Here is a 25,363-nt window from a genome sequence, read left to right on the forward strand (position 1 = left end):
GTCACTTTCTTTTATTTAAAACCAACATTCCATTGCATGGCTTGGTTGATAGCTTCCAAAACAGAATGGAAATACAGGAGTAAATGAGGCAGGAGTTGGCTGATGAGGACACTTACTCCATTGGAGTCATTCCCAGAGCTGAGATATTTGAGATTTGGGAGAGCCCTGCAAACCCCATACACATTCAGAAGTCTCTGAGCACTGGAGCTACAGCACTGGGAGCTCCCCCAGCAGAACTCAGCAGCCCCGTCACCACACAGCTGGTCACTGTTATTTACAGCTCTCTCAAGTCACAGGTCAAGTATGTATTGCAAAAAGCAGGACAAAAGCCGATAGCAAAGCAGCACGGTGGAAGTGAGGTCATCCTGCAAAATCACCTGCGAGTGCTGCAGGACAGGGGCAGGAGGTGTCAGGGTACAGAGGCTAGGAGTAGGACTGGGGAAGACCCATGGAAATTCTTGGCATTTCTTGGGGTATTTCCTGGCATCTTTGTGCCCTGAAAGAGCAGGTAGAATCTGATGCTTCTTCTTTTTTTTTTTTTTTTTAAGTAAGCACAAGATTTGCCAAACCTTTCTGCAGTCCCTCCTCAAACCCTGGGAGGTGCTTTGGCTGCTGTCCTCTGCTTCTGATGCCCAGGGTCCTCTGTGCTGGCTGCACCAGTGGTGGTAACGTCCATGCAGCCTAGACTGTCCCAGCTTGTGCAGCTCCATATTCAGAATCATTTTCCAGCACAGTAAAGTTTCCTAGCTCTAATCATGTATGTATCATGTATCTGGTATCTAGCTTTTCCCAGCTGGGTACAGTGGGAGTGCTGGTGCAGTTGGCGGCATGTGAAAAATGGGCTCTCAAGTTTCAGGTCAAGTTTAAGTGGAGGTTTAATATTCTGGCTTTGGTGTCTGAAGGCAATGGCAGGGTCTCCTGCTGCATGCTGTTAGAGGACGCTCAGTGCTCTGAATTGAGTTCTGTGGAGAGCCAAGTCTTGTCTGTGTCCCCAGGGGTGCAGAGGCAGATTGTGCACTGTGTGGAAAAGCTGGCTGGCATCGTGGAGGAGCAGTACTGTGACACACTGACACGGCCTGATGACCAGCAAAGGACGTGCAATGAGGAGCCCTGCCCAGCAAGGTCTGTTGTCTCTTTATTGCTCTTTCTCAACATACCCTTGTCCAAGCAATCCTTGCAGGGGCAGGGGGAAGATCCTGCCTGGTGGGCGCTGGCTGCAGCGTTTTTTCCCCTTTATTTTCCCCCAGGTGGTGGGTTGGTGAGTGGCAAAAATGCTCAGCCACATGTGGGACGTCAGGGTTGATGAAGAGGACAGTGCTCTGCATCCAGAGTGTGGGATTGGATGAGCAGAGAGCTTTGCAGCAAGCAGATTGCCAGCACCTCTCCAAACCAGAAGCCACCGCTCCCTGCCATCGGGATGTCCCCTGTCCCTCTCAGTGGGCTGTGGGGAACTGGTCAGAGGTGAGACACATCACAGGGGTGGTTGCAGTTTCCTGCAAAGCTGGCAGGAACACAGATGATGTGCCACCAGGATGTCCTGGAGCAGGCAGGGGCACTCCTGGCTACAGGGCAAAGTGGTTCTGGAGTGTGCATACGATATCACATCTCTCACAAAAGAATTTTGTGGTACAGGAAAATCTCACTAAGGAAAAAGCACCAGGATGTCTGACTGTTTCACTTCTTGTATGAGTTACGCTGCTTTCTCCATCAAGAACAAGGCCATACTCCATGCTTGATGCAAGAAAGGCAGAAACAGGAGATACTGAAGCCTTCAGTGTGCAAATCTTTCCCCACAAATCTTTCTCCTTTGTTTTGGCAGAAGCCTTAAAAACATTTTGTGCTTGCAGAGGCAAGGTGCTGCAGGCCAGCCAGGGGTCCAGCTGTGCCATGCACTTGCCTGTTGGCAGATGGACATCTGCTCTGCATCCACACACGCTGGCTATGTGGCTGCCTGGCCTCTGCTGCCAGGCTGCCCTGGGCAGTTTTACAGCAATATACTTAAAAAGAGAGAGGAGTAGAAAAGCTGTGTTCAGTGGGCACTCTGTGTAGCCTTATTTTTACTTTTGTGGTTGAGGTTTTTTAACCAAAGAGGCACAACTCCTAATTTGAGCATTGGTTTCAGAAAGTGTTCAGTGTAAAGAAAAGTATCAGGAGGCAAATCAGAGCCTGGGAACAGAGCCTGTTGCTAAGAAACAAACAGAATAAAAATGTGAACAGAAAATTTGAAGGCTAAATGAGAGCTATTTAGAAATATTTTTCTAGAGGCCCACAAAAGACACAATAGCACGGTTGAGAAAGAAGGCTGCAATAGTTTAAAGGAAAAATCTTGAATTCCAAGTTGCCCTGAGGTCTGTGCTGTGTATTGAGCCAGCACAGGCTGTCACAATGCTCCTCTTTGGGTTTGCCATCTATGCATCTGTGAAACCGTGAAAACGTGCTTGAGATTTTAATATGTCTGTAACTTTTCTGTTCTTCTTTCACTTAAAGTGAGAGTTCTCTTTCTTCTACATTGCCACCACCACCAATAAGCAGGGAAATGTGAGAGGCTGGGAAGCTTTCCAGAAACCTGGTTTATCTACCCATAAAAAGGGATAATAAGAGGAGGTTCAGTGTTTTTGTATATTTGCAGACCCTGGTGCATGCTTGCAAAAGCACGTCCCACTCAGCAGCCTGGCACAGTGATGCCTCCTGCAGTGATGCCTCCTGCAGCCCTGTGCTGGGAGCCGAACTTTCCTACCAATGCTTGTTCCCCCTGTGCAGCTACTAACAGCAGTGGTTTCTTATCTGTGCCTCAGGGGCTTTCTTGATAACTGAGGCTCGGCAAATAACCCTCTTCCTTTCCCCTTTGAGAGCTGTGATTCCTGGAGCTTATCTCCTGGATGGAGCTGGAGCCATTTGCTAAGAACTTTTAGCTCTGTGGTGACCCGTGCTTCCCCTGATCTGGCAGTGCTGTCCTGGTGGGGTGAGGCAGCTTGCTTGCACCCCGCTGCAGAGGCAGACAAGCGGAAATGCTGCATTTCAGTGACACTGTGTGGAGGGTGGAAGTGCCCAGTGATGGCCATGCAGTTTTATGAACCCTGCCCTGTGCCAGGCACATTCCTTAGGATCACTTCCACTCCTCAGCATTTCCCAGGAGATTCATAAATAGGGGATTGTGTCCAGTACAGGGGCAGCACCTCTCAGGGCAGCCAAGGGACACGGCCCACAGGGTGACACACATCTGACCGAGGGGGGCACATCCCATGTGAGGCCCACCAGCACCAGTGCAGGGAGTGTTATGGGTCCCATCTGGGCGCTGGGCCCTTGCAAGGGCTGAGCAAACACAAGAAAGGCTCAAAATAGACAAGTATAAATTATTTGAGAACCACATTTCCAGGCCAGCCCGGTCCTGAGGCTCTGTGGGTACCCTGAGGGCTCTCTCTGCCCACCTTGCACTCAGCTTCCAGTGCTGATGGCTGTGCATTCACCTCCACCTCTCAGCCCATCTGTTTTCATCCTGAGAACAACAACTTTTGCAGAAATCCCCTCTGTTGGATTTGTTTGACTTGGAAATTATTTGTTCTTGCTGGCTGCATTGTGCGAGGCATGCTGATGTATGTGACTAATGCTCTGTGCATCTGCTGTAGCAAACTGCAGCAGCCTGTGGCTTGAGCAGCCCACATGTGATGTTAGTAGCGCTACAATTTACTTCTCTTGCAGAAAATATTGCTGTCTCTCTTTGCAGATTGTGGGTTCTTTTATACTGAGCAATCTCAAAGGGACTATTATGGTGGAGGAGGGGGTGTCCTCTACAAAGCTGCTTATTGACCCTTGCTTTTTTCTTTCACTTACTGGGACAACACCCATGTTATTATTCCCTTCTTTAAAAAATGCTTTTCCAGAAGAGATGTAATTCGTGGCGATAGGTCGCAAAGAAAAGACCTATTAGATCATCTAGCCCAAAGCCCTTCACAATGTCTATCTCCAGGGAAAATCATTTCTATCTGGAGTGCAGGTCAAGGATCACCCTGTGCAAAATGCCCTGCCATGTGTGCCTTCCTAAGACAGTCTGTAGTGGAGAGACAGCCCCAGTGCTCGACTCAGCCAGCAGCCGTGCTGATGACCCCACACCACGATGGGATGTGCAGAACGCAGGGCCACAGCAGGAGTCAGCATACCCAGCTGTTTGGTCACAGAGGCAGAGCCCCTTGCCCTCTGCCCAAACTTCACTTTTTTCTCACCATCCTACAACACCATGCTCCTGTCTCTGAAATTTTTGTTCCTCTTCCTTTCCTAGTGCTCAGCAACATGTGGGAATGGAACACAAAGACGCCCTGTTTACTGCAGCAATAATACTCAAGCAACTTGTGACCCTGCACAAAGACCCAGCTCGGAAACTATTTGCTCCTTGCCACAGTGCCAGAAGAAATTAGACAACGCCAACACTGACTGGTCTGGCAGCGGCTCTTCCAGCAGAGAGATTTTTAATGAAATAAATTACATTCCAAATAACCATATTCCCCAATTTAACCCCATAATTCCAAATATCCCCGAGTCCAATGATGTCAATATCATAACTGAAGACGACTTCTCAACCAGAAAGGGAAATTTCTTTGTTGATGATTTTTACTATGATTACAATTTTATCAACTTTCATGAGGATCTGTCATACTACCCCTTCACTGAGAAGGAGACCAAAAGCGAGGGCCCTAAGCCAGAGTGGAGCAGCAACGATGTGGAGGAGTCTCCTGAGATGCCCATGGATGTCCTGCACACCAGGAAGCTGGGAGGAGGAGAACATGAGGAAGATCTGGTGAAGGAAGACAAAGCAAATGTTTCTGCTCCTGCGCATGGCAAAGAGGAGACTGAGTCAGGAGGTTTGGTCTTTAGCAACCTATTTGGTGTGTTCCCTGAGGGTGAAGAAATGGGGACAGCCACTCCCAGTGCCACTGCTCCTGCTCTCACAAGGAATGAGGGGGAAGACCTGTCTGTGCCCTATTCCAAGGATCCACTGCCCACCCAGCCCGCAGTGAGTCATGGCTCCACCAGCAGCCTGCTGCTCCCTAGGCTTTCCCTGGGTGCTACACTGGTGGGCACCAGTCCTGCATGGGATGCTCCAGCTCACAGCCTTGATTCCTGGACCCCGACCAGTCCCTCTACACTGCTGCCCATTGACAGGGACAGCCCTGGTGCAGGCGGTACACCTGATAGTCTGCAGCCTGTGGGAGAGCCTGCAAACAGAGTCCAGGACCGTGCAAGCACAGTGGCTCCTGATAGTGTAGGCAGCACTAAGGAGGGCCATGAAAACTCAAGGGAAATGGGATTTGTCATCACTGGTAATAATAACAGCGCTGCCTCAAAGACCAAAGAGCAGGAAGAGTGGGCAGAAATACCGGCACTGGAGGGGACTGCACACACACATGCAGCAACGGTGACTGAAGAGCAGCTGCGTGTGACAGATAGGGTGGCTCCAAACTCCCCCACTGCACAGAGCCCACAGCAGGAGATGGGAAGGCATGTGGAAGGTCCCAGTGAGAGCCCCCATCCTGCAGATGCCACCGTGGGCCCTGGAGGAGAGGCAGGGCAGCAGCCAGGGAACCACAGCCATCTGTCTCTGATGTTGGCTCCCTTAGTGGCCACCACAACATCGCTGCCACCAGTGCCTGTGTCCCCCACCACGCTGGGACCGCTGACACAGCTCACTGCCGGTGACCTCACCCCACAAGGCGCCCTGGTGCCAGCCATGCCAGCATCCCCAGCTCACAGCCCTCCCACAGGAGCATCACCCTCCGAGCCCTCAGCAGTGCCGGGGGCTAAATGGGGACCAAGGGCAACACAGGTGCCTTACCACACAGTGCCAGCATCCCCCGGCACCCAGCAGCACTCCAGCGTGGCTCCAATCAGCCACACAGCTCCTGAGGAGCACTCACCATCAGCAGCCCCAGGGACACTTGCTTACGGTGCTGGGGAGCACGAGGTGCCCCAGCCCACCCCCACACCTCTGCCAGCCTGGGAGCAAGAGGAGGCTTTGCTGCTGCCTCCTACCACCATAGCAGGCACTGCAATGCCCAGCTGGGAGGTCGGCAACTGGAGCGAGGTATGTGTCGGGTCCCACTAAAAGCATAGTGGGGCTGTTTTTAGGAATAGGAGAACCATGCCTTTCCTAGGAATACTCTATGGCATTGCCAGGAGACGGGCACAGGAGCAAGCTGCTGCCATAGCAGAGTTATCTTAAAATATTCCACAAAACAGCAAAGGTTTAAATGTCAAAGTTAAGGCGCAGTAAGGTTGCACATTACCAAAGGGAAGGGGCTGTGCTGAATGTAGTGAAGGGGGAATTATAAGTAATTATCAGCTATCGTTTCACTGCATAGCTGTCTCATGGCTGCTCTTTGCATAGCGTTTGCAGTGACAGACAGATGGCTCCTGCAATTCATGGTAATAGGCTTTTATCAGAAAGCACACACAAAACAAGAGGCCTTCAGTGGAGACTGGAGAATCACTGGAGACTGAGCACTGGGGGACTCTTTTAAGGAGGCTGCACAAAGGACCCAGTAACTTTGAGGACAATACTTGCTGTCACTAGGATACAATCACAGATATGGCCTTTGTGAGAGGGCTCCTACTGTCCCTGAGCAGTCCGGAAAGCGAGGGGTGAATCTGCAAGGGAGATGAAGGCAGTACCTTTCAGGTGGGGTGAACAGAAGACAAAACTTTACTGGAGTTTGTAGTAGTAAAAAAGCAGGACTAACAGTGCTTGTGAAAGAGAGGCATGGAGGCATAAAACATGTTTTGAGAGAGCGCTCAAACTACTGAACAATTAGTGCTGGTTAACACACTGTGTTCTCACAGTGAAAAACCTCAGGCCACCCCTGTCAGCCAGGGATTCCCCGTGTGAGGAGAGAAGGAACAATCTCAAAACAGAAACAACTACAAAAAAGTGTAGGAGTGGGTTTTCCTCCTTCCAGACACAGGTCTGCCTGCCTCCCACTCTGGACTTTCAGCCCAGGTGCTGCTGGCCGCAGACTGTGAAGCTCCTTCCATCCCATGGCCATGCCTTGTTGTGGCACGGCCCGGTTCCACCAGCACAGCAGCTGTGAGCTGAGCGCCGCGCTGCCGTCAGCCCCAGGTGTGTCAGTGGCTGCCCGTGTCTTGCAGTGCTCGGCCACCTGTGGTGTGGGTGCCATCTGGCGCAGCGTGCGCTGCAGCACCGGCACTGAGCAGCACTGCGCCGCCGCCAGCAAACCCGTCCCTGCTCGGAGGTGTTCCCTGAGACCGTGCTCGTCCTGGCGTGTGGGGAACTGGAGCAAGGTAAGCAGGCGTGCACCCAGCCCCTGTCTCTCCTTCCAGAGTGTTTCCCTTCATAATGCATGGAGAAGGAAAGTGGCTGGTACCTGCCTAGTGGATAGAGAGTTGCATGCTGCCGGCGTGTGCTTTTGCTGCTTTCCTCTCAATTTGCATTTGTTCTGCTTTTGGGGTGGCTAAAAAGCTGGGGCCACAAAAACTCATTGAAGGTATCTGGAAAATGCTGTTGAGAACCTGCAGTAGCAGGATGTGTTTGCAGTTAGGTTGGAGGAATCCCCTAAATTAAACAGTGAGGCATGACCCTGGTTGTTCTGGGTGGCCTCGATCTCTGAGATGTGTGGATGGGAGCTCACTAGTTGTCTAATGCCAAAAGACTTTGTTGCTGTTACAACTGGAAGCCAGTTGGTTTCACGAGGAAGGTAGTGATGGATTCAGAGCTCCACGGGCTGTTCTCTAGCTTTGGCTAGAGAAAGAGGTGAAAAGAAGTTGAGTATTAACTCAAGTCAGCCCAAGGCGGAGTGTGTCTTCAGTCCCTTTTCCAGGAGGACTGCCCCAGCCCCAGCCCCCCTTGTGATGTGCCTTTTGTTCACCCAGTGCTCCAGGAACTGTGGTAGGGGCACGAAGGTTCGGGACGTGCACTGCGTTGACACCAGAGAGCAGCGGCTGCTGCGGCCCTTCCACTGCCAGGCTGTTCTCTACAAACCACCGGCGCAGCTGCCCTGCCAGAACGCACCGTGCCTGGACTGGTACACGTCCTCGTGGAGAGAGGTAGGGCTGCTGGCTGGGCTGAGCAGGCAGGGAGGCAGCGGGTCAGGCTGACTATTGTCTGCAGTGCAGGAGTAGGTGCTTGCAGCAGAGCTCCTGTATCCTCCATGCTCTGGAAAACTTCACAATTCAGAGCACCCATTGTCAAGAAGGAAACCACCTGCTGATGTCGGCTGTAGTTGCAAAGGTGTTGCTTAGCACTGGAAGCAGGGTTTGTGTTTGTTTATGTATTGGTAGGGGCATTTGCAGCTCTTTTCCTTAAGAAACCAATACAATGAGTTACGCCATTTGATGACTCGTGTCCCTGCAGTGCTCGGAGCCATGTGGTGGAGGGGAGCAGGAGCGCCTGGTGACGTGCCCAGAGCTGGGCCACTGTGATGAGACACTGCGGCCCAACAACACCCGGCCCTGCAACAGCCACCCCTGCACCAAATGGGTGGTGGGCTCCTGGGGACAGGTGAGCACATGGGATGGGGACAGAGTTCTCTTGTGGATTCTGTGGTCAGCACCTTCCTGGCTATGCTGTTGTAGCTCCTCAGCAGAGCCCTGGGCTGAGCAGGGGCTTTGTGCCCGTTGCATGGCATGGTTTCCTTAGAAAAGCAATATATGAAAACATTCCTAGCGCTGAATAATAGAATGGTTGGATTGGAAGGGCTCTTAAAGCACTATCAGCCCCACACCCTGCCATGGGCTGATTGCCACCCACCAGCTCAGGCTGCCCAGAGCCCCTTCCAGCCTGGCCCTGGGCACCTCCAGGGCTGGGGCATCGCAGTTTCTCTGGGCAGCAATGCCAGGGCGTCGGGCAGAACCCCAACTCTCTGAACTAAACCAGGGAATGCTGCAGTAAAAACCTAAAAAATCTCCCTGCACTGGGGACTACTACGATAAAAACACAGACACTCCCTGGGGCTGACAGCTTCCTGCTCCTGCAGTGCTCAGTGCCCTGTGGAGGGGGCATCCAGCGGCGCCAGGTGAAGTGCATCGACACACAGACTGGGCAGGCACAGGAGGACAGCAGCCTCTGTGACCACGAGCCGTGGCCTGAGAGCACGCAGAAGTGCAACCTGCGGAACTGCGAAGGCACCGAGGCAGGTGAGTGAGCGATGCCCCGCGGGGCTTTCTGCCCTTCCTGGTTACCAGATGTTTTCTCTTTAATGTGGTGGTGCTCCCCAAGAGCTTGTTGAGCTGTCTGGTGCAAGTGCTTTGCTCTGGCAGCCTGGCTGTGAGTGTTGTATAAACTGAACCATTAGGTTAATGTGATGCAGCACTTGAGTCCTCCTGTCACTGATCCCTGCCTGTTTCAAGGTGAAACATCCCACCAGCTCCAATAGAATAAGAATCAAATCCTCTCTTTATTGAGTTTCTCTGGATCCAGTGATGTATACTAATTGATGTTAATTACCTAACACTTACCAGTCAGACACACAGCCAGTGCCAATCTGCCTTCCAGGCAGTCTTCAACAAATACTCCTACTGGAGTCAAGAAGTGTAACTGCCTTCATACCACATCTCAGTGTGCATCTGGGTTGGGCTGCCTTGCCTCGATGCTCAGGGTTGAGGCTGGGGTTGATGTTTTACGTTACATAGGACTGGTAGAAGTTGTAATGGAGAAAGACAAGAGAGTTACAGGAAATACCTGTGTACCACAAGAGTTAAGAGCTCTTAAAAGGAAAAGCAGTGCAATGGGGGGATTAGATGTCACTGATATTAACATGTTAATCATTAATCAGCCTTATCTTTTGAATTTGTCTGGAGAGAAAAGCTTTTGTCTGTCCAGCAAGAAACATTTCATGTGCTGAGCTCTCTTGTGGGGCTGGGCAGGGCAGGACAGCAGCACTTGTGGCTCTGTCCAGCCTCCAGGCAGCCCTTAGCCATTAGGTTTGGTCAAGAAATGATGTGTAGTTCCGGCTATTTTTGTCAAGGGAAAATTCCCATCACTTGGGCTTGGTGATGAGAGCTGTGTAGATGCTCGTCATATTCAAGGCTGTATCAGAATAACCACTTAGATGTGTAGGAAGCACACAAATAAATGTTATAATTCTGGATTAAAAATGACATAAATGCTCTGGCTGTGGCCCAGGGCAGGAAACGCCTCTTGGAAATACAAACATTTCCTGCCAAACTATGAGGAGGAACAAAACTTTCACATGGCAGGAAATCACAGATGTGTAAATCCACAGGCAGAGGCTCCCAGAAAAGGCATGAACGTAAACTCTGGCCCTTTCCTGAGCTCTAGAGGATCTTTACTGCACAAGATTAATGAGGGCTGTGGTGATTCATGTGTTTACGTTAGAAGGACGAGGAGCCTCTATCTCCTGTAACATGGAGTGCACCGGTACCAGCAAGATCATTTTTGGGAACAGTTATGTTCTCGTTAAAAGATGTGAATGCCCCCAGCAGAGTTTAAATGTTAAAAACATAATCAGATGGATTTTTAAAGGAGATGGAGCAGATTAGACATAAGCAAACATCTCACCGGCAATCTTCTCTCTTCAATTAAAGGAGGTTGGAATTAATTAAAACCAGAATCCAGTTTTGTCACTGGGTTATAAATTAGTTGATGATTACACAGAAGTTATTTTTAAATGTTCTTGCACTTTTACAGCTGCATCCAGCTGCGAGTGCAGAAGATAAGGTTGACTGTGTCCTCAGATGGCTCCCAGGTGGCATCTGAGCCTGCCAGTCCCTCAAATCTGTCCCCCCAGTGTCCTGGCAAAGCTGGGGACAGCCTTCTAACTCCATACAGAGACAAGGAACTCAAACATCTGTGGTGCCACAGCAGGAGAATCCATGTCAGATCTGAGCATGAGGCATCACGGAGCTTGAGGAAGAACTGAAACCACAGGCAGTCACCCTGTGTCTGGGAGACAACCTGGGGAAGCAGGATGGGAACCCTATAGCAGAGCCATTGAGGGTGAGAGGGAATGGTCACTGTCCCCAGTTGACTGCCCTGGCACAGCACAGGACTCAGGGGCTGCATGGGATTTGCTTCCTCACGTGGCAGCCAGGAGGGCCCTGCTGCCCCTTGTTCTGGAGGACGCCTCTCTGCTGCTGGCAGCGCTCTCTAGAAGATAAGAGCAGGAGCAGATTTGCTGGACTGCAGACATGGCTGCCAGTGAGATAAGAGCAGCGTTTGTCTCAGGAAAGCTTGTTGCATTCTGATTTCCATCCATGCCTACGCACTGACCCCAAGCTTTTACACTCACATCAGCCACGCCTGTTACCAGATCATTTCAGTCATTTCTTGCAGCTCAGAAAATGGAAAAAAACACAGTGACTGCCTTTGCAAAGAGCATCAGGAGGGAAGGGCAGCAGACACCAGGGTGGGGAGCCACAGTTGGGATGTGTCCGCACTCCTGTCCTGCTGGGGGACGAGGAGCAAAGTGCATAGCTTGCTGTTAGCATGCCCTGCCCATCAGGACGTCATTAAACACAAGCCCCCGTCAGGGGACCGTGTGCTGCTGGACTGCTCCCTCTCTCCCCCAGCAACCACTGCCCGTTTGCTGAAAGCAGACGATGCAGGGGCTGTGCTGCTGAGATAGATCAGCAAAGCGATTGTTCCCCAGAAGTATCTCAAATCACAAATACCAGAGAGGGAAGGGGATTAAGGCAAGGAGTACAGTTGTCCCACGAACAAGGCTGCACAAGGCAGCCGTGGCTGTGGTTTCTACAGGAGTTGAACAGAGGTTTCCTGCCAGCAGGAGTGGCTCTGCCTGTGCCCCAGGAGCAGCCCGAGGAACAGGCAGACCTGTGTCTGCTCTCACCCTGCTGTCGCCTGTGCTCCAGGCTCGTTATCCAGTGCTTGGCTGTGTTTCCAGTCATCTCAAGATTAATTAGCAATTAAACATCCTATTTCTTCTTGCTTTGAGAAGGGAAACGAAATTATTCGTGGTTCTGCATACCGCTAAGTTTGTCCGCAAGGGATACATGCTGGAATTAATGGCAGCAAATTCCAATTTTTTGTCATTTGCACATGTAGGTCTGTATCCTGGTGGCAAGAGAGGGAGGCGCTGCCACTAAGTGCCCTTTATTTATTGCTAATTGACAGCAGCAGTCAGTGGAGAGTGGGAGAGTGGAGCTTTGGAAAGGATTCTCAGTCTTTATGAATAACCTTGGGCTGAGCAGCAGAGAGGAAGATGCTTCTCCTCTCTCTTCCTTGACAATCTCCAAGTAGATGGAAGGCTTTGAAAACATAAGTTTTAATGGACTTCAGTGTCCAGAGCAAGCAGTTAGGGGGGTAAAAGTGCCTGTTCGTCTCCAGCACCAGGAGCTACACACTGACATCAGGGGCTCTGGGTGTGCTAAAACTAAGGAGAGCAAGGGCTGAAATGAAGGAGTGCTTCCCCCATGGCCGCGGGGTCAGCACCACTCAGCCGTGCGTTGGCTCTCCCAGTTGCTCACCCCCAGCTTCTGCTTCCTTCATCAGCCCAGCACCACTACTCTGCCTAATCTTGCACAAAAAATAAAAGCAAAGCAATCAGTGAGTCCATAGATGCAAAATGGCTGCATGTTCCTGCCTGCCCTGCCAACTGCATGTTATGCGTGGCTTCAGCTTTTGGAGAGGAAGCTGGGGGTCATGTACAGAGATGTGTTTAAGTAGAGTTGGCTTTTTCTCCCCCTCCCCTTTTTGCTGAGAATGAAGTGAAAGAACAGCACAGTTGTTTTCCTTGAGTGTAGGGAAAATCCTCCAGTCTTGGCTCTATATCAGCTCTTGGGAAATGAGAATTCCTCCCTGTCGGATCCAGACTGACAAATGGCTCATTGCTCCTCACCCCTGGTGAGCACGGCTGTTTGCTCAGTCCTGTCCATCATTCTGAGGCTGGGTGCTGGTGATCCTTGCACAGTGATACCAACCTTGAGCACCAGCACCTGAATAATGGGGACTTTCTGCTTTCCTCTCTCCATTTTCCAAGCTTTTAAAGTTCCATGGACTTTGGCATGAATGGCCAGAGTATGTGGGGCAGCAGGGTGGGTGATGGCAGCAGTGCCGGTTTGCTTTGCAGGAGCAGAGACTGGGCACATACTGTAGCACCAGGGATTAAACTTTGCATCTCACACATAAGTGAGTGACCTGTTTTCCTGACACTGGTGCAGTTCTCAGCATTGCAGAAACACCGTGCTGCCCGTTGGGGCTTTGAATGGGGGGTCTGTGCCACACCAGCGTTGTGTGCAGGGAATTGAGGTGTGGGTGGGACAGACAGCATCCAGACCCATGGCATGTGAATGCTCACCAGTCTGTAATGCTGGCCACACTCATGTTGCTGCATTCAGCATCTCCTCCAGAGCTCGCTGCCAGCTGAGGGTCTGCAGCCCTGGGAGCAGAAGCCGGGGATAAAGTTTGTTAAATTGGGACCTGGCTCTGAGAGCATCCCACAGGCCAGAGGTCAGAGGCTCAGTGCTCTTGTCTTGCTGGCTCAGCTCTGAGCCCAACCTTGCCTTGTTTTTACAACATCTGTATCAGGAAGTTTGTTTTTCACCAACATAAAAGTAAGTGCTTAGCTCTGTATGGCAGAAGCTTAAATGAAATGTAAAGTGACTTCCACATCAACTTAAAAAAACAACCACAAATTTGTGGGTTTTCAGTTTCTAATGTGCTGACTTGGACTGGATTTGAAAAGCCCTGCTTTACGCTATTTCTTCAGAGTAAAATTTGGCATCAGCTTGAAGATTGAAGTGCGTTCTTAGATGAAGTGTTAGGATCATTAAAAAAAATTGTTAATAGACACAAATAACAGTAGAAGGATTAAATGAAAATTGAGTCAAATCTGCAGGGACCTTCTCTGAAGAGCTGAAAAATGAAGAGCTGGCTATAGCTTGCCTTGTCCAGGGAGGAATCGTGGCTCAGCCAAGTTGTTCCACACTGAATTTGACCCTGTGTGCTGGGACTCTGTGCTGGGCCTGAGCGACCTGCACTCAGCAACGCCCCACCACTTCATTTTATAAAAATGCTTTTGACAACTGTAGCCCTGCTGCGGGGTCTGACATGAGGTCAGGGAAGGAGCAGCAGAACCCCCACTCTGCAAGCCCGCCCTGGATTGTGTCTTCTAGCAGGACCCGCTCTGCGGATAACTCAGCTTACCCAGGGAATCCTCGCCTGGTGGGGCTGCTGGTCTTCTGCCTGTGCACAGATGCAGTGTTGGGAATTTCCATCCCCGTGCCAGGGCACTGACTTGTTGGAAAGGGATCAAACGACAGCCCTGGGAGGCTGCCCTCCAGCCAGAAGCTCCAGCAGCAAAACCTTCACAGCTCTTGCAAGGGCAGGCAGGAGGCAGCTTGGTTGCAATCCATAAATAACTTTCTAGGAAGGCTGTTTGCATGAGCAAAAGGCTGATGAACAGCAACAAGCACAGCAAGGCATGCAGCTGCCCGCTGACATTCCCAGTGCTCTGCGGAGCTATCCCAGCCCAGCACCGCTCCCACAGCAGGGCTGAGCCTCCAGAGTGCAACAGAGGTAACTGAGTTCTTGTAAGCCCCTTGGGGTTTTAAATGGTGTGACATTTGCTCTGTTAGATGCAGCAAATAGCCAGCCCCATGGAGCATGCCATCCCATCCACGCCTGCCTGGGCCATAGCTGTTGTCTCCACCTCTCCTGCTCAGCACTGCTATCCAAGCCAGCAACCCAACCTGACAGCTTTGTGAATGCTGCAGGAAGCCCATGCCATGCTACCAGGGCCACGCTGCAGCTGATGGTCAGTGATCACTGAGTCCTACCCTAGTGCAGGGGTTTCAGCAGCTGAGATGGTGGAGGCTGTGTGCAGCTCTGCAGCTTGGGTGGCAGCCAGGTGCCCAAACTATTTCCAGCACAAAGCTTTGGGGGCAGGAGGGGTTTCTGCAAGCAGAAACTGAGGCTTCCATCTCTCACCAGAAACCCTGAAGGTATATTTGGATCACTGCTCAGTGCAGCCGTGACCTGCAGCACTTGCAAACGCGACTGTAGACACCTCTGTGAGTCCAACTGTCTCATAGTGAAAGGGATTCTGTGGTACAGGGATGCTTGTGACCAATTCTTGTGACTGATGTCAAAGGAGCATCACATGAGCAAGCCGTTCCCCGCTGCCGAACAGCTCCAGTGCTCTTGGTTTTGTTATTGAAGTGGGGCTGGGGTTGTGCACCGCTCCCTCCCACAGCCACTCAGGGCTTTCCAGCAATTCCTCATCAGCTCTGCTCTGCCTGGAAATCTGCGTCATGCTCTGCGAAACAGACCCAAACCCCAGGCAAGGGCACAGCACAGGGCCAGCTCCAGTGCTGGTATGGGTTGGTGGCAGCAGCTGGAGCTGGCAGCACCAGCAGGCAGCAGCATCAGCATTAAATGTTTTCTTCAGGGCACAGAGACACTACTGCCGTGCAGAAGTAGCTGTTGGTAGAGAGGAAGAGAGGAAATAGAAGATTAATTTTAGAGCAGGATAGTGACGACCTTGCTGGCAGGCTGAAGGCTGCGATTGAAGTCCAAAAGCAGGGGGACACTGTTCTGCATCTGCTGTGTCCCTTGCTCTCCGCACCGAGGACCAGATTGTCCCTGGTGGGAATGGGGACGTTGGCCTTTCCCTAAACAAAGCCCTTTGTTCGCCAAAGGGAGACAGTGTAGGGCAGTGCTCGGAGAGCTGCCTGGCTCTGTCCCCACCGCTGGCATTTCCCTGCCAAAAAGTGCCTAAGGAAAGAGAAAAGAGCCTTTTGTGGGGCCATCCCATGGTCGTCTGTGTGTGCTGGGCAGGAGATGCCCAGGGACAGGGAGCACAGGGCTGCTGGACCTGGGTGCAGCCATGCTGCCCTTTTCCACAGAAGGGCTGTCGTTGTATTTAATCACTTCTACAGGAGATGAAATTAGAACAGACGTGATTTCAATGTTTTACACAGCTGTGTGAGATGCTAGAGGCTCAGCAATGTGCAGTGCTTGTTTTTGTATGAACTGGAAAAGGTGGAAATTAAGAACCGAAGCAAACCCCCGATGCAGGAGATGGGTCTGCCCCATCAGAGCCCCATCTGGGGCCGATTGCTGCAGCTTCCACAGGATGTTCAGCACTGGGACTTGCATGCAAAGTGTGTGGGTGTTTTTAGGGGCAAGGTCTCTGTGGGCAGAAGCCAAAGAGTGGAAGAAGCACCTGGCTGTGTCACTCTGCCTTCGGTGCTCCCTGGCTGCTGGCAGAGGAAGCCCCGCGTGTCGCAGCCGCGCTCCTGCAGCTGGCCGGGGAGAAGCAGTTCCCGAAACAAAGCCCGTCCACAGAGCAGCATGGATGTTGTGCTGTGGGGAGGTTTGTGAGACACCTGCAGGAAGGGAAGGAGATGAAACAAACCAAGCGCAACACAGAAATGAATTGTCGCTGAGGTGAGGGCTTTGGGGCGCTGGTGGGAGATCTGCGGCCAGGAAAGCCTGCAGAGCCACATTCAACCACAGCTGCTGGCAGCACCAGGCCCCGACGTGGCACTGAAGACATTTGCAGGTTTGCCGTTGCATTTGCCGGCCACAAACAGGCTGAAGTGGAGTCTAGGATCGGAGGGGATGTACACCCAGCTCCAGGGCTGCTGCTCTGTGCAACGCGGTGGTGACAACCCCAGGCTCAGCCCCGCCTGCCATTATGGTTTCTCTGCTCTGGAAAAGTGCTGCCGGCTGTAGGTAGAAGTGCAAATTTTGCTTCTGCTGGCGATTAGAAATGAGGACCGATGGCTGCTCAGTGCTGAGGGGAAGGTGACTGCATTCTGTGAAGTCCCTACCAAGTGCGTGCTGATTTTCCTGTCAAATGTCTGCCAGCTGTACCGATGGGACTGCAGTAACGCTGTCCTTGTCCTCTCACTTCCTCCAGGCTTCGTTTGTGAGCGTGACCGCTTGACGTTCAGCTTCTGCCAGACCCTGCGGGTGCTGGGAAGGTGCCACCTCCCGACAGTCTACATCCAGTGCTGCCAAAGCTGCCGCCAGCACGGGCACCACGGGGCTCCTGACCAGGACCGCGGGGACGAGCGGGCCTCCAGGAGGTGACAGGGCCATCCCGAGCCCAGAAAGCACCTGGACCCGTGGCGGCTCTGGGAGCAGCCCTGCGGCACAGGAGGGAGCTGGGGACCAGCCAGCCGTGCTGCTCTGTCACTGCACAGGGTGGTGCAGCCCAAGATCCACACGGTGCTCTTGCAAAACACAGGGAAGGCATGATTTGTTTCATTTGTGCTACACTATAACGGTGCTCAAACGGGCCCTCTGAGAAGTATGTCTGGTTGGGCCGGGGGTGCAGGTCTCACCAAGTGTGCTGTGCCAGAATGGGCACAGCTCTGTTAGGGTCACAGCCATCACTGAGCAGTCACAGAGAGCATGTTAGGGAAGGGAAACTTCAAGCAGCAATTATGCGGGGAATCTTCTCAGAAATGCTAATGGTGCTATCGTTTGATATTTTCAGCCTCTTGATAGTGTTGGCAGGCCAGCACAGAACTCTTGATTTCTATTGTAATTTTTATATGTATAAAATGAGTATCATTCCACCAGTACAGCTGACCATTTGGATTTTTTTTCCCCCCTTAAGGGACTGGAAGTTGGCAACCCATTTCTATAATTTTCATTGGATTGTTTATGCACTGAAGCTAAATAACCATAATTTCAGAAACGGAGAGAGATCAGAGGAAGAAAGCCTTCAGCCTTAGTCACCACCAGAAGCCCTGGGCTCGCAGTGCATGCAAGGGCTCTGCCCTCTTTGTGCTGATGGCTTCATCTGCAAAAGCCCCCACCCGTGTGCGGAGCAGAGGGGCTGGCTGGGGACACAAGGCAGGAATGAAATGAGAGATTGCTTTGGAGTCAAACAGTGTAGGCCCTTGCATGGATCAGAGAAAGAGCTGGAAAGCTGTTCTAGCCCCAGCTGTGAGCAATGTGTGTGCATGGCAAACACTGCTCTTGTTTGGCCACATCCTTCCTTGTGAAAGCCCAAATGGCAAAGTGAATTGTACTTACACAACTGGATTTCAGCATGCAGTTACACTGTAGAACTTTAATGGTTGGTTAAGGTGTTTTTCTGTGCTCTTACCAAGCTAAAAACCTTTCTGCTTATGTAGATGCACTTCTGTTAAAGTTAGTTGGTTCTTTTTTACTATAGTAAGTGCTACTGTATGAGAGGCACCCGGCAGCTGGTCCGGCAGTGCTCGTATGTTAATCCTTGAGGCCTTAGGGAGGATTTGCTGTTAGGTTGGCTCCTGGAGGAGGGCGGGTGCATTTTGGTAGCACGTCCTTTCTGTATTACTCTGCAGGCTGAGAAACTGGGAGACTGTGAACACAGCGCTGCTTGTGCTGAGCTCAGTGGAAAAAGGACAGAGCCCAGCATCACTGCATTGCATGGAGCAATGTGGTCACACGCAGACCTAAGTTAAGTTGTACTGTCTGGAACAACTGCAGCACTGTGTCACGTAACAAGGGGAATTCCTGTCTATGACTTGCATGTAAAACACAAGCCATGATTTCACCATTTGTGTTGTATTCCTTTCCAACGTGGTGTAAATTTTTACATTTTAAGAGCCTGTGTTCATTCCTGTTTTCTTTTGGGTTGGCACCGTCTGTCCCTTGCTTCTGTCAACGCTCCTAGGTTTTGCTAAGGAATAGCTAGCTCTAAACGTGCTGGGTTTTAATGGCTGTTGCCCACAAGTGTGTTAAATTAAACAGTTATTGAAGGAAATTGAAGGGTTTCATATTTTCTCTTCCCCTTGGGGAATTCTAAAGGGCTTTTCACTGAAAACTCAGTTAAGTGGAGGCAGTTTAGGTCCTGGCAGCAGCAGGGGTTTGATTGCTCTCATCTCAGCTGCAGCAGAGAGGAGCAATCGGTTTGCATCTGAAAATCATTTAAGGCTGCCCATAGAAACTGGGATTTGTGTGATTACAATCTGAGCTCTGTAGATTTGAGGTAAAGCACTGGTGCTCCCGGAGCTAAAGGCTTCAGCCTCTGATCTGTGGTGCAAATTGATTCATTGCAGTGCTAACCATAACAGCGAAGCAAACCCCGTGGTGTTCTGCATGTGACACCACAGGCAGTCCAGGCAGCACATTGAAATTCAAGTGTTTGTTGAAAGAATCATGTAAATTCTGCCTGAATTATACGCATTCAGTACATTGGAGGTGAAGCATTATGTGTAAGGTACTGGTGTAACTCAGTGCCATGATGCAGTCGCTGAGCTGCCCTTTCTGTCACCCAGCAGTGTGCAGTTCTGGGGGCTGCAGCTGTGCCAGCTGTCATTTCTTCCCAGAACTCGCCTCAGTTTTCCAGAGTCGCGATTCTCTTTTTTCCTTAGCACATCTGACAATGCTTACTCATTTTCCTAGCACTGTTTGTGCCCCAGTACCACCAGGAAAGGTGTGGCCTTTAAATTGCCGTGCTTGCTGAGCTTGGCGGCCGGCTGCGTGCCATCCAACACTGCAGGCACAGCTCATGGCAGTCACTGCAGGCACAGCTCATGGCAGTCACTGCAGGCACAGCTCATGGCAGTCACTGCAGGCACAGCTCATGGCAGTCACTGCAGGCACAGCTCATGGCAGTTGCACGCTGCCAGCACTGTGCCAGGACGCAGAGCAGCAGAGCTGGGTGCTGCTCACAGCGCTGAGCACATGCAGGCATTGGGCCGGGCAGTTCCCTCCCAGAGGACTCACTATTAACAGCCCGTGCACAAGGAAAGCCCTAAGCAATGCTTTTTGTTGCAGATACAGGATATGTGGTTACCAGGATGCATTCAATTTGTCATTGTAAGATACTTTTGGTTCATTACTTCAGAAAGACCCCATTGAAGACCAACTCTGCAAAACACGTATGCTTCATTTGCCACACAGTAAAGGCGGGTTTCCCACTAATTGTGAACCTTCCCAATGAGGGACTCTTAAGTCTCGCTGACCTTTGTCTGCTCAGTTTTACTCGGCCCATGTGAAGAATATTGGATTCCTCTGCTAAGCTGTCAGGTGCTGCAGGGAATTTTGTTCTTGCAGCCAGTTCACCTCCCCACTGGGTTAAAGCAGTGGGTGCTGCAGGCTGGGTTTAGGGCAGGAATGCACACTGATACAAATCTGGGCAAGCTTAATCACAGCACCTACCAGTACTGGAGCAATGCAAAGCTAGGAAATATCTCCTGTTCCAAATGAATTGGTCTTAATGTTTGGTGCCATTGAAGATTTCGATGTACGTGGTGTAAACGATGCCATCCCCTGCCTGCAGCACAGGCTGACTGCAGGCTGCTGCCATCTCCCCCTTGTGCACCTATTCACATCTGTGTGTAAATACATAGAGAGTCACCTACAGATAGGTTTCTCTCTGCTTTGCACAGCTGCAGGCCTCCACATGCTGACCCCGGGCTGCCTCAGCACACCCAGTGCAGGCTCAGAACAGACACTCATAAGTAGCTTTTTCCTATATTTGCCACAGAGGAAATAGAAAAAAAACAGTATATTTTTTAAAGAGGGATTCAGCAAAGTTTCCTGATACTTATTGTAAACATCAGCTGCTAATTACCAAGCAGGGAAAGAACTGCTCACAGGTTTTACTTGCCATGTTTTGGAATAATGCATCCTGAGCTCAGAGAAAGATTTGGAACAAGGGAAAACCATCACATCGCACAGCTTCATTCCTGAGGATCTGTTGATGAAATGAATGTGAGAAGTGATTCTGTCCTGAAGGCAGTCAGCCCTGGAGCACAGCCTTGACATGATGTGCTCAGGATCAGAGCAGGAGCACCGGGGTCATACAGGCATCAGACCCAAACAGCAGTTTCAGCTCATCTCACATTCAGTGCGAAGCTCCTCAACCAGACCACTTCTCCCACAGAGCACTTGTTAAATCTCGCCTGCTGTTTTCATTATGATTACAGAAATACAGAAATAAATGAGATTTTTCCTCCCAAATGTTACTATTTCTGCAACTGCAGTCACAATTTAAACCTCCCTGGTACCCACAACACTGAACGTCCTTAATGCCGAAGGACTTTGCTTGCTTTTTTCAGGGCCAGTTGTAAATACAAAACCTGTTTCTCTGCAGGCTTTCTGTTTATGGTTGTGAAGACTTTTACTTACAAACAGCCCATCTCACTGCATGCAAGGTGCTGACACCAGGGCACTGCTGTGCCCTCACTTGGAGGCGGTGGCCCCCGGAGGCAGTGCTGGTGTGGGGGTGGGACACACACATCCCAGGGGGTCACCCCAAAATCACTGCCCCCTCCTTCCTGCCCCTGCAGGGAAGAGGCCGGCCAGGCTGAAAGCCTGCTCTGCTCATGTTTTCTGTTGCTTCTATTATTTCACTGGGATCTCCTGAAGCCTCTCTGAGGAAAGCCAGAGGTTCTTGGCTTCCGATTAGATATCAGACCTTGTGTTCTCCTCATTCACATCCAGACATTTCCAGAGCTGGAGACAGGAAGGAACTGAAAGCTCATTAATTGGGAAGCAGCAGGAATTCCATAGAGCAAGTTCTTTGTCATTTATTAACAATAACACTTAAAACACTTCAGCATCTCAAGAAGGCGTGGGATTGTCCTGTCAGTGCACCTGTGTTCTGCAGGCTCTCAGTTCCACCCAGGTCCTTCTGTCCGGACCAGATGATCTCAGCTGCAGTATTTTAATCCCCAAATAGCCCTCCAGCCCAGCACCAGCTGCCAGCCAGCGAGGCCGTGCTGTGGGTGACTGAGCACAGGAGGAGGCCAAGCAGGAGGCAGCGAGGCCCGGATGGAGCAGGAACGGCTCACAGCATTGGTTTTTCTCACTCTTCTTCTGCTGCAATGTCATTACTTGAGCAAAGGTACATCACTTCAGTTTTCTAGGGCTCTGTTTATAAGAGCTCGCTGCTTCATTCTCTACCAATACCAGAAGGTCTTGCCCACATTCTTGTCCCCAGTCCCTCAGGGCAGCTCCCCAACACACGGGCACCTCCAGCAGGGTGAATCTGTGCTGGCTTGTGGCAAAATTCTGCAGGCATACAGCAAAGCTGCTAAGAAAAAAGACACTATTGGAATTACATTTTGCTACAGATAAGCTTGCTGGCCCAGCTAGCCCTCAGCTGAGCATCATTAACACCAACAGACTCCCTTGCCCAGGCTTTGGAAACAGCTGGTGCTCAGCTCTGAGGACCTCCCCCAAGCAGGAATTTTGTCCTTCCCTGAAATAAAGGGTTCAGAAGAAATCAGCTCCAAACCCCATCAATCACTGTGGCGGTGCAGCACTTTACCACCACAACTGAAACTTCAGGTGGTTCCTGCTTCTGTGGGTAACTCTGAAAGCAGGTTAACTCCCTCAGGGAAGCAGCAGGGCTTTGCTGGACTCCTCCAGAGGCACACATCAGCAGGGCAGGTGGAGTGTTACATTCTGAAATATTTCAGCCTTCACTGCCTTGTTCCCATTAGCAGTGTGGGGCTGCAGCTGGGTGCCACGCATGTGTGCAGGGAGAGGCAGTGCAGTAACATCACCTGTTGCCCTGGGGCTCTCAGTGCCATTTATGTGCAAATCTCACACTTTTATCTGATTACAGTCCAGAAGCTGTTCATTTAAATTAAAGGCTATACGAAACAGGTTGGGACTCTCAAACCATGACCTGGAGCATTTTTGCATTGGATCAGGAAATGGAGTAAGATAACCTTCCTGGGATTAAATTTCTAGAGAAATAAAGCGAATCATTGCCATTTCCCTCCCCGAGAAATGCCTCTTCCTCTTCCCAGGGTATTTCAGGTCTTTCTCATGGATACGCTTACATTTAAATCAGCATGAAGCTGGTGGAATTGTAGCAGAAATTACCCCTGTGAAGCCCGTTGACCTTTGGAGGAGGCTTTGCTTACAGCTGGTAGCCCACGGTGTGCACACTGCTGTTGTGCACTGCAAACTGTGCTGGGTGCAAGCAGAGCTCTCCCTCCTCACCCACTGAAAATCTGTTTAGCAGAGGCTTCTTTTGGGGCACATCATTCACATCAGTGCTGATGTATCAAACAGCTGCCTCTGATCCGTGGCGCAGTTGGGTACGGCACAGGAAAAGCAGTTGTGTGTTTCAAGGCTGCAATTAAAGGCTTGCCAGAAAATAATAAACCAGAAATAAAGCCATCAAAGCAGTGCCAGCTGCAGCTTTGCCACAGAGGTTCCACAGAACTACCCAGCCAACGGTGGTGGAAGGAGCCCCTCACATCCAAACGGCTCCCAGCATCACAAGCAAAGGAACTCCTAAGCTCAGAATTCACTTCTGGGAGGGCCCAGTGCACCTGCAGCAGGCTGAACACAGACTGAAGCACCCCAAATTTGTGTCACACAACTCCAGATCTGTCTTCAAATTCACTGTTCTCAGGTGTAGCTCCCACCACAAACGTGTAAGAGGTTTTAGGTGGTTGTATTTTTTTTTTTTCCCTTGAATGCCACAGAAGGAAAAGCATGGAGCTCCCAGAGATCAGACGCTGGGCTTTTGGTATGGCAGGAGACAGAGAGAAAACGCGTGCGTGCTATTTTGGGATGTTTGGTGGCAACAAGCAAGTGTCCTCAAGGGACAGAGCTTTCCTGAGAAAGTTCCTACTTAAAGGCAAAAAATGTAAAATGTGCAACTAGAAGATAAAGAGATGTTTCTGAGGGGACGGCTCCCCAGTCTCTAAGGGCAGCTTCAAAGCGGGGACTCCGATAAAGAAAGTTATCTTTCAGCTCACATACTTACATCTGGGGCCGTGTAAAGCAGCCCACAAAAGCAAGGACAAACAGCACACGGCAGCATGGAGCTGTGATGTCCCCTCCGCAGTGCTCTCAGCCCCGGCTCTGCTGCTGGGCTGCCCTGCCGGGGCAGAACTGACCTTAGGGGGGAAGAAGGCGAAATAAAAACCGGAGCAGCACCAGCGCAGGGTTTTGCGGAGCTCCCCGTCTCTGAGATCCTTTCTCGGTGCTCCCCCTCGTGGGAAAGCACTTCCAGAACACTTCTGTCTACGTTTCCTTCTCTCCAGGAACCATTAATAGTTAGGAAAAAATCCTTTGCTTTTGTTTTTCTCCTTTTGAAAAGGAGCAAAATGAAACATTCCTTCTATTTCATAAAGCCAGCATAGCTTTAATCTTAAAAGGGTAATTTCTATGTGAAGTTTTACTCTGTTCAGCTGACCCTGCAGACTTGCAGACATTGCCTTGGAGCCATTTCAGATACGGTGTGTGACACCGAGTCCTGCCGAGACATCGGTGAGAACAAGGGTGCAAGGAACACCACAACCAGCACAGCCCAGCAGCTTAACAGCTCTGAAATTCCTGGAGAAAGTGCTAGGCTGCTGCTGCGGCCGTTCACTCGGCGGAACGCATCCTTTATTAATTACAGACTGCTAACCATTTTATTTTCTGTTTGCGACACATTTTGCGTGTTTACTCTGCCGTGGTGCTGCTCATCCTTCCTAGGGCATCCTGAATGATTTAGGGGTTTTGAAGTGGCAGATTACCCCCTACTGTCTTTTTCTTAAGAGCCTAAAACAGTAGGGCCCAGTGTTAGCAGGAGCCTTCAGGCGCCATCGTGCTAAAATAATTCACAGACAAGCTTCCCTTCTTGTCGGCTGTTACTGCAGATTCTCACAGCAAGCTCACTGCTCGCTGCTGAATGTCACTGCTTTCAGAACAGCCTGAGCTTACTGGAGGCTGCTCTCCGTTCTGATTGCCTTTGGAGATGTATTGATTAAAGCTGCGATGTACAAATTCTCAGTGAATAAACACACAATTTCCAAAAATGCTTCCAGAGGAATCGAAATACATTCGCGTGGCACCCAGGTACTTGGAGAACGAAGCGCCTTTACTTTGTGGCCATTTGCTGATACGGCATTTCATCATCTCAGCACGTTAGTGCATCAGAGGGAGCCTCGGACCTTCCAGGAGAATCACAGCCCACACTACAACTGTAATTCTTCTGCAGGAAAAGATCTCCCTCTGCTCTTCGTCTGTGAACTTAGCTGACAGGAGCTGCTGCCATTTCAAGAGCCTGGAAAAAAAAATAATACAAAACCTTTCTAAATGCATCTTTGAGGATATATTGTGGTAGACTATTCCAGCTGAAATCTAAATGCACAGGTTGTTGATTTTGACCAAAGTGGGACTTTGGCACTGAAGCAGGGAGATTACAGGTCTTGTTGGCACAGCTGGGACGCCCGTCAGAACGAAGCTCCACAAAGAGAACATTTTCTCCACCCTTTATAACATGCAGCCTAGATGGAACCCATTCAACCATTCATGCCTTCAGGAGAGCTTTATGAAGCTTATTATTAAAATGGTTACAAATCCCTGAAATCTCAACAGATGTTGCACAGAACTCCAAGGATTTCTCGCTGTTCAACCAAATACAAGCCTGCTGCAGTCGTCACAGCTCCGCCTGGGAAGGGCTCCCTGAACCTCTCC

At 50.7% G+C, this 25,363-nt stretch overlaps 1 protein-coding gene across 1 annotated transcript in view; it reads left to right on the plus strand.

The window, feature by feature from the left end:
- Positions 1-18,689, plus strand: part of ADAMTS7 (ADAM metallopeptidase with thrombospondin type 1 motif 7) — a 47,017-nt gene extending 28,328 nt beyond the window's left edge. Inside the window, exons 17-24 of the mRNA XM_085233925.1 lie at positions 996-1,122; positions 1,248-1,461; positions 4,277-6,076; positions 7,138-7,290; positions 7,879-8,052; positions 8,360-8,506; positions 8,982-9,141; positions 16,848-18,689. Of these exons, the coding sequence (XP_085090051.1) occupies positions 996-1,122; positions 1,248-1,461; positions 4,277-6,076; positions 7,138-7,290; positions 7,879-8,052; positions 8,360-8,506; positions 8,982-9,141; positions 16,848-17,020 (2,948 nt within the window). The 3' untranslated portion in view covers positions 17,021-18,689. The remainder of the gene's footprint in view (positions 1-995; positions 1,123-1,247; positions 1,462-4,276; positions 6,077-7,137; positions 7,291-7,878; positions 8,053-8,359; positions 8,507-8,981; positions 9,142-16,847) is intronic.
- Positions 18,690-25,363: the final 6,674 nt, after the last annotated feature.

This window comes from Meleagris gallopavo, chromosome 12, assembly GCF_905368555.1.
Source record: "Meleagris gallopavo chromosome 12, MGAL_WU_HG_1.1, whole genome shotgun sequence".
Taxonomy (NCBI): Eukaryota; Metazoa; Chordata; class Aves; order Galliformes; family Phasianidae; genus Meleagris; species Meleagris gallopavo.